Source organism: Hypanus sabinus, chromosome 9 (assembly GCF_030144855.1).
Source record: "Hypanus sabinus isolate sHypSab1 chromosome 9, sHypSab1.hap1, whole genome shotgun sequence".
In the NCBI taxonomy this organism is placed as follows: domain Eukaryota; kingdom Metazoa; phylum Chordata; class Chondrichthyes; order Myliobatiformes; family Dasyatidae; genus Hypanus; species Hypanus sabinus.
The window spans coordinates 534,747-551,085 of record NC_082714.1 but is presented as its reverse complement, the minus strand read 5'-3'; the positions used below and the strand labels follow the sequence as shown (position 1 = coordinate 551,085).

Genomic DNA, 16,339 nt, shown 5'->3' with positions numbered 1-16,339 from the left:
GCCCTTGTCCTTCTACCTTAATCCGTGCACTCACATTCTGATTCCCACCCCCCTGCCAAACTAGTTTAAACCCTCCCTAACAGCTCTATCAAACCTGCCTGCCAGGATATTGGTCCCCCTGGGATTCAAGTGCAACCCGTCCTTTTTGTACAGGTCACACCCGCCCCAAAAGAGGTCCCAATGATCCAGAAATCTGAATACATGCCCTCTGCTCCAATCCCTCAGCCATGCATTTATGCTCCACCTCATTCTATTCCTATTCTCACTGTCACGTGGCACAGGCAGTAATCCCAAGATTACTACCTTGGAGGTCCTGCTTTTCAACTTCCTTCCTAACTCCCTGTAGTCTTCTTTCAGGACCTCTTCCCTTTTCCTACCTATGTCATTGGTACCAATATGTACCACAACCTCTGGCTGTTCTCCCTCCCACTGCAGGATATCTTGGACAGAATCAGAAATATCCCGGACCCTGGCACCTGGGAGGCAAACTACCATCCGAGTTTCTTTCCTGCATCCACAGAATCACCTGTCTGATCCCTTGACTATAGAGTCCCCTATCACTACTGCCTTTCTCTTCCTTTCCCTACCCTTCTGAACCACAGGGCCAGACTCTGTGCCAGAGGCACAGCCACCGTCACTTCCCCCAGGTAGGCTGTCCCCCCCAACAGTATTCAAACAGGAGTACTCATTGTCAAGGGGTACAGCCACAGGGGTACTCTCTAGTATCTGACTCTTCCCCTTCCCTCTCCTGACAGTGACCCATTTCTCTGTCCCCTGTGGCCCCGGAGTGACCACCTGTCTGTAACTCCTCTCTATCACCTCCTCACTCACCCTGACCAGACGAAGGTCATCAAGCTGCAGTTCCAGTTCCCTAACACGGTCCCTTAGGAGTTGCATCTTGATGCACCGGGTGCAGATGTGCCCGTCCGGGACACCAGGAGACTGCAGGACCTCCCACATCTGACACTGACCATAGAAAACTGGCCTCACACACATACTAACTCCTTTAGCAATTAACAACTGCCTCACCTCGTCCCGTTACCGCCAAAGCCCATGGAGCCAAAGCCCTTTTACTCTGCTGCCTCTCACTCCGCTGCCCGCTGGATATGGCTGCCTTCTTTTTAAACTGTTCACGCTCAACTGGCTGACGTCATGCGCCTGCGCAGTCTGGCCTCTCTCTTCCGCCAAGAACTCAAAATGTCTTCTTGCTGGAAGTCCTTAGGTGCTTTCCCGCTGCCTTCTTGATCCAAATCAAAATTCTACTGCAACCACCACAATACAATCACCACAATACAATCATCCTACTATAAACACCACACAACAACCATCCCACTTCAATGACCACTCTGCAACCATCCCATTACAATCATCCTACAATAGTCATCCCCAATACAGCCATCCCACTTCAACCACTACACTATAATGATCCCAATACAACAATCCTATAACAACCAGCACATTACAACTACTACAGTACAACCATCGCACTGCAACCACCACATTACAATGATCCTACTACAATCATTCCACTACAACTATCCCACAACTACCACACTATGAACATCCCACTACAACCATTGCAGAATAGTCATTTCCACTACAACCATCCCACTACAATCACACTGCAACCGTCCCATGATGCCTACTACACTACAATCATTAAACTATAACCATTCCACTATAGCCATCCCACTATAACCACCACAGTACAACTACCACATTACAACCCTTCTACTACAATCATCCCCACTCTACAACCATCCCAATATATAAGTCCCACTACAACCAGCACATTACAACCATCATGCACAATCAATCCTCTAGAACAATCTCACTACAACCATACCACTATAATTAGAAAAATAAAGGGCTCTGCATAACCCCAGTTAATTTCTAAAATAAGTACATGGTCAGCAAGCATCATGGGCCAAAGGGCCTGTTCTGTGCTATAGGTTTGCTACATTTCTATAATCAGTCCACTCCAACCATCCTACTACAACCACCTCACTACAACAATCTCACTACAACCCTCACACAACAAATCATCCTTCCACAATCATCCCACTACAACCACCCTCACTTCAACCATTCTACTACAACCACAATACAACCATCCCACTTCACCAACCACAGCTCAACCATTCTACTACAGCCATCCCACTACAACTACACCCACTTCAACCACCACACTACAATGATCCTAATACAACAGTCTCATGACAACCAACACATTACAACTATCACACTACAACCATCCATCCCAACATAACCGTCATCCTGTAACCACCACACAACAACAATCTCACTACAATCTCCACATTACAGCTATACCACTAAAACCTGTCCACTACAACTGTCCCACTCCAACCATTCACTATAATAATCCCACTACCACCACCACACGTCAAACCATCCTTCCACAACTATCCCACAACACTCCGACTACAACCACCACTAGAACCATCCCACGACAATTATCTCTACAACAATCCCAACGCAACAATCCCACTACAACCACCATTCTACAAACATCCCACTACAACCATCCCATGATAACCATCACATTACATCCACCACACTACAGCCATCCCACTATAAGTACCACCCTATAACCCGAAAGGGTTCGACGCCGTGGTTTGATACGTTCTGCTTGTCCCTGGCAGGTCTCTGAGTGCAGCGGGCTCCCGGACGAAGATGGCATGGTTTGGCACGGTGATGGTCTTTGCCTGTCTACTGGAGCAGTGTCTGAGCCTGGCGATTTTCGCGCCGCAGCACAGCCAGCCCGACCCATGCTACGACGAGGCAGGGCAACCCCGGCGCTGCATCCCCGACTTTGTAAACGCCGGCTTCGGCCGGGAGGTGCAGGCTTCCAGCACGTGTGGGTCCCCGCCCAGCACCTACTGCTTCCCAACAGAGAAAGGGGGCGGCCGCAGCCGGACGTGCCGGACCTGCGACGCCTCGGACCCCAGGAGCGCGCACCCCGCCGCCTACTTGACCGATCTGAATAACGCGCACAACCTGAGCTGCTGGCGGTCGGAAAGCTTCTCACAGCCGTCGCACAACGTCACCCTCACACTGTCCCTGCACAAGAAGTTCGAGATCACGTACGTGAGCCTGCAATTCTGCTCGCCGCGCCCAGAGTCCATGAGCATCTATAAGTCGATGGACTACGGCCGGACGTGGGTTCCCTACCAGTTCTTCTCCGCGCAGTGTCGCCGGGTATACAGCAAGCCCAACAGGGCGCCCGTAACCAAGCAGAACGAGCAGGAGGCCTTGTGTTCGGATGGTTACTCTGACCTGTACCCGCTGAGTGGGGGTCTGATCGCCTTTAGCACACTAGACGGCCGTCCCTCGGCCCAGGACTTCGACAACAGCCCTGTGCTGCAGGATTGGGTGACGGCCACCGACATCCGAGTAGTGTTCAGCCGGGCACACACACTGGGCGACGGCAGGCCCCGGGAGAGCTTCCAGTACGCGGTGGCCGACCTGCAAGTGGGTGGCCGCTGCCGCTGTAACGGGCACGCGTCCCGCTGTGTGAACGATAAGGATGGCTACCTGGTGTGTGACTGCAGACACAACACAGCCGGAGCCGAATGCGATCGCTGCAAACCCTTCCATTATGACCGGCCCTGGCAGAGGGCGACTGCCCGCGATGCTAACGAGTGCCTGGGTAAGTGCAGGGGGTACAGAGCGGGACGCGTTAAACATATGCTGTCACTCAAGGTTAACGCTGTTCTCAACCTTGTCCCACGACCCAGCGTCACCTGGGTCAACATCAACTTCATATCATTGTCCCATCACCTTTCTCCTAGTTCTCTCTCCCCACACAGGTTCAACGTTATCCTTCCAACACTGAGTCAATGCCAATCCAGCACTGTTCCCCCATCACCACACTCCCTACTCTGTCCAATCTCCCAGAGTAAACACCAACCTAACACTAACCCATCATCCAGTTCAGTCCTGTTTTCATGCAGTGGCTAAGAATCAGACAGTGATCTACATGGCTCCTGTCAGGCATTGGCACTCCCTGGTGCCTGTGGGATTGGGGAGGGGAGGGGAGGGTTTCAGTAGGTGGGGTAATATTCTGCCTAAGAGAGCAGCCAAAGTGGAGCTTGCACCCAGAGGTGGAGTCCAGTGCTCTGAGTGACAGCATCAGACTGATCAGCCCTTCAGGAGCTGCTCAAAAGCATCAAACATTCAACAATTATTTCAACTTTAATGTGCCTGTGAAAGTTTGAAGCACCATTAGTGGCAGGAGGTAGTGCAGAAGTTTATTTGGGACATGGAGGATGTGAATGAGAAATAGGGACATGTGGGTTCACTGTAGTCTATATCCTCTCCACTGGCGTCAAGAAATAGTTTATAAAGAATGAGGAATAGATAAGCTTTGAGAAGAGAATGGATTTGAGAGTCTGAAACCAATAAGACTGTGCAAATGAAGAAGCTGCTGGAAAGATTAATCTTCATGGTCAGGAATGTGGAGTACAGAGAGAAGGAAGTGAAGCCTTGGCCATCTAGCAGAATTAGGGTATAGAAACATAGAAAATAGCTGCAGGAGTAGGACATTCGGCCCTTTGAGCCTGCACCGCTGGCTGGTCATGGCTGATCATCCAACTCAGAATCCTGTACCTGCTTTCTCTCCATACCCCCTGATCCCTTTAGCCACTAGGGCCATATCTAACATCCTCTTAAATATAGCCAATGAACTGGCAGAGAATTCCACAGATTCACCATTCTCTGTGTGAAGAAGTTTTTCCTCATCTCGGTCCTAAAAGGCTTCCCCTTTATCAAACTGTGACCCCTCGTTCTGGACTTCCCCAACATCAGAAACAATCTAAATGCATCTAGCCTGTCCAATCCCTTTAGAATTTTATGTGTTTCAATAAGATTCCCCTCAATCTTCTAAATTCCAGTGAGTATAAGCCTAGTCGATCCAGTCTTTCTTCATGTGAAAGTCCTGCCATCCCAGGAATCAATCTGGTGAACTTTCTTTGTACTCCCTCTATGGCAAGAATGTCTTTCCTCAGATTAGGGGACCAAAACTGCACACAATACTCTAGGTGCAGTCTCACCAAGGCCTTGTACAACTGCAGTAGAACCTCCCTGCTCCTGTACTCAAATCCTTTTGCTATGACTGCCAACACACCATTTGCCCTTTTCACCGCCTGCTGTACCTGCATGCCCACCTTCAATAACTGGTGTACAATGACACCCAGGTCTCATTGCATCTCCCCTTTTCCTAATTGGCCACCGTTCAAATAATAATCTGTTTTCCTGTTCTTGCAACCAAAGTGATTAAATTGCATCTGCCATGAATTTGCCCACTCACCTAACCTATCCAAGTCACCCTGCATCCTCTTAGCATCCTCCTCACAGCTAACACCGCCACCCAGCTTCGTGTCATCCACAAACTTGGAGATGCTGCATTTAATTCCCTCGTCTAAATCATTAATATATATTGTAAACAACTGGGGTCCCAGCACTGAGCCTTGTGGTACCCCACTAGTCACTGCCTGCCATTCTGAAAAGGTCCTGTTTACTCCCACTCTTTGCTTCCTGTCTGCCAACCAATTCTCTATCCACATTAGTACCATACCCCCAATACCGTGTGCTTTAAGTTTGCACACTAATCTCCTGTGTGGGACCTTGTCAAAAGCCTTTTGAAAATCTAAATATACCACATCCACTGGCTCTCCCCTATCCACTCTACTAGTTACATCTTCAAAAAATTCTATAAGATTCGTCAGACATGATTTTCCTTTCACAAATCCATGCTGACTTTGTCCGATGATTTCACCTCTTTCCAAATGTGCTGTTATCACATCTTTGATAACCGACTCTAGCAGTTTCCCCACCACCGATGTCAGACTCACCGGTCTATAATTCCCCAGTTTTTCTCTCCCTTCTTTTTTAAAAAGTGGGATTACATTAGCCACCCTCCAATCCTCAGGAACTAATCCAGAATCTAAGGAGTTTTGAAAAATTATCACTAATGCATCTGCTATTTCTTGGGCTACTTCCTTAAGCACTCTTGGATGCAGACCGCCTGACTCTGGGGATTTATCTGCCTTTAATCCCTTCAATTTACCTAACACCACTTCCCTACTAACATGTATTTCCCTCAGTTCCTCCATCTCACTAGACCCTCGGTCCCCTACCATTTCGGGAAGGTTATTGATGTCCTCCTTAGTGAAGACAGAGCCAAAGTAGTTATTCAATTGGTCTGCCATGTCCTTGTTCCTCATGATCAATTCACCTGTTTCTAACCATAAGGGACCTACATTTGTCTTGACCAATCTTTTTCTTTTCACATATCTATAAAAGATTATACAGTCAGTTTTTGTGTTCCCTGCCAGCTTTCTCTCATAATCTTTTTTCCTTTTCCTAATTAAGCCCTTTGTCCTCCTCTGCTGGTCTCTGAATTTCTCCCAGTCCTCAGGTGCGCTGCTTTTTTTTGCTAATTTATATGTTTCTTCTTTGGACTTGATACTATCCCCAATTTCCCTTGTCATCCACGGGTGCACTACCTTCCCTGGTTTATTCTTTTGCCAAACTGGGATGAACAATTGTTGTAGTTCATCCATGCGATCTTTAAATGCTTGCCATTGCATATCCACCGTCAACCCTTTAAGTATCATTTGCCAGTCTATCTTAGCTAATTCATGTCTCATACCTTCAAAGTTACCCTTCTTTAAGTTCAGAACCTTTGTTTCTGAATTAACTATGTCACTCTCCATCTTAATGAAGAATTCCGCCATATTATGGTGACTCTTACCCAAGGGGCCTCGCACGACAAGATTGCTAACTAACCCTTCCTCATTGCCCAATACCCAACTTAGAATGGCCTGCTCTCTAGTTGGTTCCTCGACATGTTGGTTCAGAAAACCATCCCCCATACATCCAAGAAATCCTCTTCCTCAACACCCTTACCAATTTGGTTCACCCAATCTATATGTAGATTGAAGTCACCCATTATAACTACTGTTCCTTTATTGCACGCATTTCTAATTTTCTGTTGAATGCCATCCCCAACCTCACTACTACGTTAGGTGGCCTGTACACAACTCCCACCAGCGTTTTTTGCCCCTTAGTGTTATGCAGCTCTACCCATATTGATTCCACATCCTCCAGGCTAATGTCCTTCCTTTCTATTGCGTTAATCTCCTCTCTAACCGGCAATGCTACCCCACCTCCTTTTCTTTCCTGTCTATCCCTCCTGAATATTAAATATCCCTGAATGTTGAGCTCCCATCCTTGGTCACCCTGGAGCCATGTCTCTGTGATCCCAACTATATCATATTCATTCATAACTATCTGCACATTCAATTCATCCACCTTTTTACGAATGCTCCTCACATTGATTCACAAAGCCTTCAGGCTTGTTTTTACAACACTCTTAGCCCTTATACAATTATGTTGAAAAGTGACCCTTTTTGCTTTTTGCCCTGGGTTTGCCTGCCTGCCACTTTTACTTTTCACCTTACTACTTTTTGCTTCTACCCTCATTTTACACCCCTCTGTACCTCTGCACTTGTTCCCATCCCCCTGCCACATTAGTTTAAATCCTCCTGAACAGCTGTAGCAAACGCTCCCCCTAGGACATTGGTTCCAGTCCAGCCCAGGTGCAGACCGTCCTGTTTATACCAGTCCCACCTCCCCCAGAACTGGTTCCAATGCCCCAGAAATTTGAATCCCTCCCCCTTGCACCATTTTTCAAGCCACATATTCAACTGAAATATCCTCCTATTTCTACTCTGACTAGCACGTGGCACTGGTAGTAATCCAGAGATTATTACCTTTGTGGTCCTACTTTTTAGTTTATCTCCTAACTCCCTAAATTCACCTTGTAGGACCTCATCCCGTTTTTTACCTATATCGTTGGTACCTATGTGCACCACAACCACTGGCTGTTCACCCTCCCATTCCAGAATGTCCTGCAGCTGCTCAGGGACATCCTTGACCCTTGCACCAGGGAGGCAACATACCATCATGGAGTCTCACTTGCGGCCGCAGAAACGCCTATCTATTCCCCCTACAATCGAATCCCCTATCACTATAGCTCTCCCACTCCTTTTCCTTCCCTCCTTTGCCGCAGAGCCACCCATGGTGCAATGAACTCGGCTGCTGCTGCCTTCCCCTGATGAGACATCTCCCCCAGCAGTATCCAAAACAGTATATCTGTTAGGAGGGAGATGACCTCAGGGGAGTCCTGCACTACCTGCCTACTGCTACACTGTCTAGTGGCCACCCCTTCCCTTTCTGCCTATCGAGTTTGCTCTGCCATTTCATAATGGCTTATCCAATTTTCCTCTCAGCCCCAATCTCCTGCCTTTTTGTATCCCTTCATGCCCTGAACAATCAAGAATCTGTCAACTTCTACCTTAAATATACATAAAGACTTGACATCCACAGCTGCCTGTGGCAAGTTTCTTTACTCTTTAGCTGAAGAAATTCCTCTTCCTCTCTATTCTAAAAGGATGTGTCTTCTGGTCTTGGACTCTTTCACCATAGGAAACATCCTCTCCACATCCATTCTATCAAGGCCTTTCACCATTCGATAGGGTTCAATGAGGTTGCCCCTCATTCTTCTGAATTCTAGTGAATACAGGCCCAAAGCCATCAAACAGTCTTCATATGACAAGCCATTCAATCCTGGAATCATTTTTGTGAACATCTTTTGAACCCTGCTGGTGCAGCACATCCTTTCTCAAGCACAAAACTGCTCACAATGCTCCAAGTGAGGCCTCACCAGTGCTTTATAAAGTCTCAGGATTATATCCTTGCTTTTATATTCTAGTCCTCTTGAAATTAATGCTAATGTTTCATTTGCATTCCTCACCACAGACGTAACCTGTGAATTATGCTTCAGGGAATCCAGCACATGGACTCCCAAGTCCTTTTGCAGTTCATTTTTTTTTTGTATTTTCTTTCCATTTAGAAAATAGTCTACACTTCCATTTCTTCTACCAAAGTGGATGGCCATACACTTCCCGACACTTTATTCCATCTACCACTTTGTCCATTTGCCTAATATATGACCTTCTATAGCCTCTCTACTTCCTCAAAACCATCTGCCCAACACTGATCTTCATATCATCTGCAAACTTTTCAACAAAGCCTCATTTCAATCATCCAAATCATTGACATAGTATGTTAAAAAAAATCAGTCCCAACATAGGCCATTGTGGAACAACACTAGTCACCAACAGCCAATCAAAAAAGGCTCCCTTATTCCCATTCTTTACCACCTGTCAATCAGCTACTGCTTTATCCTTGCTAGAATCTTCCCTGTAATACCATGGGCTCATAAATTGTTAAGCAGCCTCATGTGTGACACCTTATCAAAGGCCTTCTGTAAATTCAAGTACAGGAGAATCAACAGATTCAACAGATTCTCCTTTGTCTTTCTTCAAAGAATTCCAACAGATTTGTTTGTCAAGATTTTCCTTTGAGGAAACCATACTGACAACAGCCTATTTTATCATGTACCTCTCTGTATACCCTGAGACCTTATCCTTAATAATCAACTCCAACATCTTCCCAACCACTGAAGTCAGATTAACTGGCCTATAATTTCCTTTCTTCTGTCTTTCTCCCTTCTTGAATATTGGAGTGACATTTGCAACTTTCCAGTCTTCTGGATCCATTCCAGAATCTAGTAATTTTTGAAAGATCATTACTAATACCTCCACAATCTCTTCAGCCTCCTCTTTCAGAACTCTAGGGTGTACATCATCTAGTGCAGGTGACTTATCTACCTTCAGATCTTCCAGTTTTCCAAGAATCTCTCCCTCAATGTTGAAAAAAATGAAGGAGTTGATCATGGATTACAGGAGGAACAGAGACAGGCTAGCCCCATTGACATCAATGGAACTGTAGTTAAGAGGGTAAGTAGATTAGTGAGTAGATTATCTGGATAGACAGGGTCTAATTAGGAACAGTCAGCATGGATTTGTGTGTGGAAGGTCATGTTTGACAAGTCTTATTGAATTTTTTGAAGAGGTTACGAGGAAAGTTGATGAGGGTAGAGCAGTGGATGTTGTCTATATGGACTTCAGTAAGGCCTTTGACTAGGTTCCACACAGAAGGTTGGTTAGGAAGGTTCAATCGTTATATATTGATATTGAAGTAGTAAAATGAATTCAACAGTGGCTGGATGGGAGATGCCAGACAGTAGTGGTGGATAACTGTTTGTCAGGTTGGAGGCCGGTGACTAGTGGTGTGCTTCAGGGATGTGTACTGGGTCCAATGTTGTTTGTCATATACATTAATGATCTGGATGATGGAGTGGTAAATTGGATTAGTAAGTATGCAGATGATACTAAGGTAGGCAGCATTGTGGATAATGAAGTATGTTTTCAAAGTTTGCAGAGAGATTTAGGCCAGTTAGAAGTGTGGGCTGAATGGTGGCAGGTGGAGTTTAATGCTGATAAGTGTGAGGTGGTACATTTTGGTAGGAATAATCCAAATAGGACATACATGGTAAATGATAGGGCATTGAAGAATGCAGTAGAACAGAATGATCTAGGAATAATGGTGCATAGTTCCCTGAAGGTGGAATCTCATGTGGATAGGGTGGTGAAAAAAGCTATTGGTATGCTGGCCTTTATAAATCAGAGCATTGAGTATAGGAGTTGGGATGTAATGTTAAAATTGTACAAGGCATTGGTAAGGCCGATCACCGAATTGTCGGAATGATGTCAACAAAATAGAGAGAGTACAAAGATTTACTAGAATGTTACCTGGATTTCAGCACCTAAGACCTAAGTTACTGGGAAAGGTTGAACAAGTTAGGTCTTTATTCTTTGGAGTGTAGAAGGTTGAGGGGGGATTTGATAGAGGTATTTAAAATTATGAGGGGGATAGGCTTTTTCCATTGAGAGTAGGGGAGATTCAAACAAGAGGACATGAGTTGAGAGGGGGCAAAAGTTTAAGGGTAACACGAGGGGGAATTTCTTTACTCAGAGAGTGGTAGCTGTGTGGAACGAGCTTCCAGTAGAAGTGGTAGAGGCAGTTTCAGTATTGTCATTTAAAGTAAAATTGGATAGGTATATGGACAGGAAAGGAATGGAGGGTTATGGGCTGAGTGCGGGTCAGTGGGACTAGGTGAGAGTAAGCGTTCGGCACGGACTAGAAGGGCCGAGATGGCCTGTTTCTGTGCTGTAATTGTTATATGGTTATAGATTCTCACCTGGAATATACATGCTGGTTGTCGTGAAAAAAGCACAACAGTGCCCCTTTCACCTCAGACAGCTGAAAAAGTTTGGCATGAGTCCCCAAATCCTCAGTACCATCAAGAGCATCCTGACTGTGTTACTGCCTGGTACAGAAATGTACTACCCTTAATTGCAGGGCACTGCAGAGAGTGGTGTGGACAACCCAGCATATTGGTGGGTGTGAACTTTCCTCTATTTAGAACATTTACAGCAGCAGGTGCACAAAAAGGGCCCTGAGGATCATCAAGGATTCCAGCTGCTTCCATCTGGCAAATGGTACTGCATTAAGACCAGTACCAAAGGGATATGGGGCAGCTTCTTTCGCCAAGCCATCAGATTTAGCAATCCCCATTGATCAGATTGCATGTCTGACTGTACATACGTGTATACAGAACAATTCTGTATACAATCACTGTTTGGGCAATATCCTCCCACATTTCCCTTCCTTATTGTTTGTACATGGTGACGAAGATGCAACGTTAAGATTTTTACTCCCTCATGGTGTGAGATAGATGTAAGAAATTCTAATTCTAATTCTCTCTAGAAATGGTAACTTTACACACTTTATGACCCCTGACACCCAGAACTTCACCATACTGCTAGTGTCTTCCACAGTGAAGACATGCAAGGTACTTATTCAGTTCATCTGCCATTTCTTATTACCACCTCTCCAGCATTGTTTTCTCGTGATCTGATATCTATTCTCACCTCTTTTACACTTCATGTATCTCGCTTTTTTTAATATACAGTATTTCTGTTTTTTACCCATTTTAAAAAATCTATTCAATATATGTATACTGTAATTGATTTACTTGTTTATTATTATTTGTATTTTATTATTTTTTTCTCTTCTAGATTATGTATTGCATTGAAATGCTACTGCTAAGTTAACGAATTTCACGTTGCATGCTGATGATAATAAATCTGATTCTAATTCTGAAGAAACTTTTGGTATCCTCTTTAATATTATTGGCTAGCTTATTCTCGTATTCCATCTTGATAACTTCTTAATTACTTTTTTAGTTGTGTTCTCTTGGTCTTTAAAAGCTTCCCAATCCTCTAACTTCCTACTAAGTTTTGCTCTATTATATGCCCACCCTTTGGCTTTTTTGTTGGTTTTGACTTCTCTTGTTAGCTACAGCTGTGTCATCTTTCCTTTAAAATATTTCTTCCTCTTTGGGATGTATATATCCTGTACTTTCCGAATTACTCCAGAAATTCCGGTCATTGTTGCTGTGCCATCATCCCTGCCAGTGTGCTTTTCCAACCAACTCTGGCCTACTCCTCTGTCGTGCCTCTGTAATTCTCTTTTCTCCATTGTACCAGGGAATCATTCTATAGTCTTATAACAGTGGGATAGAAGCTGTTCCTGAGCCTGGTGGTTCACACTTTCAGACTTTTTTATCTTATGCTCAATGAGAGGGGGGAGAAGAGAGAATATCTAGGGTTTGTGGTTATACTGCTGCTTTACTGAGATGGGTAGAAGAGTAGACAGTGTGCTTGGTAGTGAGACTGGTTTCCTTGATGTGCTAAGCTGTGTCCACAACTCACTACAGTTCCTTGTGGTCTTGAGCAAAGCATTTGTCATACCAAGCAACACACACAAAATGCTGCAGGAACTCAGTAGGCCAGGCAGCATCTATGGATTTCCAACATCTGCAGATTTTCTTGTGTTTAGGAGTTGATGTACCAAGCTGTGAAGCTTTTTATGGTGGGTTGGTAAAACTTGCTAATGGTTGATGTGACATACTTGATAGAGACATGACAAATCTCTTTAGCCTCCAGGGGAATTAGAGGCACTTGTGAGCTTTCTTGGCCATGGTATGTACATGCTTGGACTCTGGTGGACATCATTACCTCACTCTATGAGGTACGTTAGAGAAGTTCCAGGCACAGAGTTTCCCAACCTGGAGTCCACAGACCCCTTGGCTAATGGCAGGGGTTCATGGCAATAACACGTTTGGGTACCCCTGCTTCAGGGGTATTTGGGTGCTTTGCAATGTAATATTTACTCTGGTGGCAAGAGCAGGAAGGCAAATTATCTGATAGTTGAGACATGAGGAGAAATCAAAAGGTCAAACATAGTGAGACAGGAGTGTGCTTGTCCTCTAGGTATGAAGGTAACCATGCAGGTTGAGTCATTGGTTAAGAGAGAATAGGATGAGTGATGTAGGATCAGGGATGCCTTACAGCAGTTGCATAGCCCCTATAAAACCACACCCTTAGTACTATGTGCACTGTTTGTCTTCTCTGAGCAAGGATATTCATGTTCTGTAGGGAGTCCTGCAAAGGTTTGTAGACTAACTTCTGGGACAGGAGCACTGATGAGAGAAGAGAACTCATTAGAGTTTAAACAAAAGAAGAGGAAGCGCACTGACATTTAGAAAATCCTGACAGGACACTTCAGATCAGACAATAGAAGAAGGTTCCCGATGGTGGGGAAATCTGGAACCAGGGATCACAGCCAGAGGGTTGGGACTTGAGTTCACTCTGAGAGTGATAAAACTGTGGAATTCTTTATTAAAGCATTCAAGTGAGGAAAATATTTTATGCATTTTCAAAAAATCAGATATAGTCCTAAGGACTGATGTAACGAAGGAATTACTTGAGAAGGAGGTACTGAACTTGGATGATCAGACTGGCAGAACAAACTAGGAGTGAATGGCCTCCCTCTAGTCCAAGGATTGTCCTTGGACATCTGGGTTTGTAGGGAGAAGCCATAAGCTTGTGTTCCTTTAGAAACAATAGACTGGGGGGGTAATGTACTGGCCATGTTGGGAATTTCAGGATTTCATGGAACAATGGGAATTCCAGGGATCTTAACATGAGATTCAGGCTATTCACTGAAACCAGGAACAACTATTTATACAAAGGCTTCAGTAGCTGGGGTCCCAAAAAGTGAACTTGGTTGTGATTGGTTCACCATGGTAACCAATGTAAAGAGGAATGTTGGGTGAAAAAAATCTTTGTACTTCTATAAAGTTGTTGACAAGTTCAGGAACTCCCAAAGCACTTTGCCACCAATGAGGGAGAAATGTATCAACTAATTAGAGCACAATAAAATTCCTGCAACAACAATATCTTGTTTTGCTGGAGGCCACAGAGGCTTCCCAACTGGTTTCAATCTGTTATATCCTAATTTTGTGCTATCCACACATTTCACCATTTCTGAATTGCTGCTTTAGCATTAATGCAAAGTCATTAATGTATACGATAAAAGGTCAGTAGCCCCAGAACTTTGGAGGTTGTTACAGTGGCCAAGAGGGCAATAACTTCAGCCATTGTCTTTGTACAGGTCTAAAGAACTGAAATGTCCACCATCCCTCTGTGTAAATACAAACTTTCCCACACATCACCTTTGAAATTACCCCTCTCACCTTAAATGAATGTTTTCTAGTACGTGCCATCTCTGTCTTGGGATAAAGGTCCTGGCTCAGTTCTGCAGGACTGATTGTCTGTGTGGAGTTGTACCTTCTTCTTGTGATTGTCCAAGTTTCTTCAGGGTGCTCTGGATTACTCCCTCTTCCCAAAAAATGTGTAAGTACTCTAGTTAATCTGCCATTGTGAATTGCCCATTATATGTAAGTGAGAGGTAGGATCTGGGGAAGTCATGGGAATGTAAGGAGGGTCTAGGATTACTATAAATGGGACTTAATGTATAACTCAATATTCCTCAACCCAACTGAAATAAATAAACTGTTTCTGAATCTTGGAACATATGAAGATAGAACATTACAGGACAGTACAGGCCCATCAGCTCATGATATTGTGCCAACCTTTAAACGTACTCCAAGATCAATGTAACCCTTCCCGCCCACATAGCCCTCCATTTTTCTCTCATCCATGTCACTAAGGGTCTCTTAGATGTCCCTAATATACCTGCCTCCACCAGCAACCCAGGCAGCACGTTCCACACACCCAACACTCCCTTATGTTAAAAAAGCCTACATCTGACATCCTCCCCAGTGCTTTCCTCCAATCACCTTAGAGCTATGCCCTTGTTTATTAGCCATCTCTGCCCTGAGAAAAAGACACATACATAAAATGCTGGAGGGACTCTGCAGGTCAGGCAGGAGCCATGAAAATGAACAAACAATCTCTGTTTATCCACTTGATCTTGCCTGTTATCATCTTGTACATCTCTATAAAGTCACCTCTCATTCTCCTTCACCTAAAGAGAAAGGTCTAAGCTCAGTTAGTTTATCTTCATAGGACATGAGTCTACCAGGGGATCAGCAATCCTGGAATGGCTGTTATGTAATGAACTAGAGGCGATTGGAGAGCTAAGGTAAAATAACCCTTAGGAGACAGTGATCACAATATGAATGAGTTCAACTTGAAATTTGATAGGGAGAAAGTAAAGTCTGATGTTGCAGTATTTCAGTGCAGTAAAGGAAGTTACAGTGGTATGAGAGAGGAGCTGGTCAAAGTAAATTGGAAGGAGGTGCTGACAGCAGAGCAGTGATGGTGTGAGTTTCTGTAAAAATGAGGAAGGTGCAGGATAGATAAACTCCAAACACAAAGAAATACTCAAATGCCAAAATAGTACAACTTGGCTGACAAAGGAAGTCAAAACTAATGTAAAAGCAAAAGACAGGGCATACAACAAAGCAAAAATTAGCAGGAAGACAGAGAACTGGGGAGCTTGTAAAACCATATAACCATATAACAATTACAGCATGGAAACAGGCCATCTCGGCCCCTCTAGTCCATGCCGAACGCTTACTCTCACCTAGTCCCACTGACCTGCACTCAGCCCATAACCCTCCATTCCGTTCCTGTCCATATACCTATCCAATTTTACTTTAAATGACAATACTGAAACTGCCTCTACCACTTCTACTGGAAGCTTGTTCCACACAGCTACCACTGAGTAAAGAAATTCCCCCTCGTGTTACTCTTAAACTTTTGCCCCCTAACTCTCAACTCATGTCCTCTTGTTTGAATCTCCCCTACTCTCAATGGAAAAAGCCTATCCACGTCAACTCCATCTATCCCCCTCATAATTTTAAATACCTCTATCAAGTCCCCCCTCAACCTTCTACGCTCCAAAGACCTAACTTGTTCAACCTTTCCCTGTAACTTAGGTGCTGAAACCCAGGTAACATTCTAGTAAATCTTTG

The 16,339-nt window shown here is 44.6% G+C and overlaps 1 protein-coding gene across 1 annotated transcript in view; it reads left to right on the top strand.

Moving 5' to 3' along the window:
• Positions 1 to 16,339, top strand: part of LOC132398991 (netrin-3-like) — a 469,273-nt gene that overhangs the window by 69,999 nt on the left and 382,935 nt on the right. The window contains exon 2 of the mRNA XM_059978829.1: positions 2,664 to 3,670. Coding sequence (XP_059834812.1) covers positions 2,695 to 3,670 — 976 coding nt within the window. The 5' untranslated portion in view covers positions 2,664 to 2,694. The remainder of the gene's footprint in view (positions 1 to 2,663; positions 3,671 to 16,339) is intronic.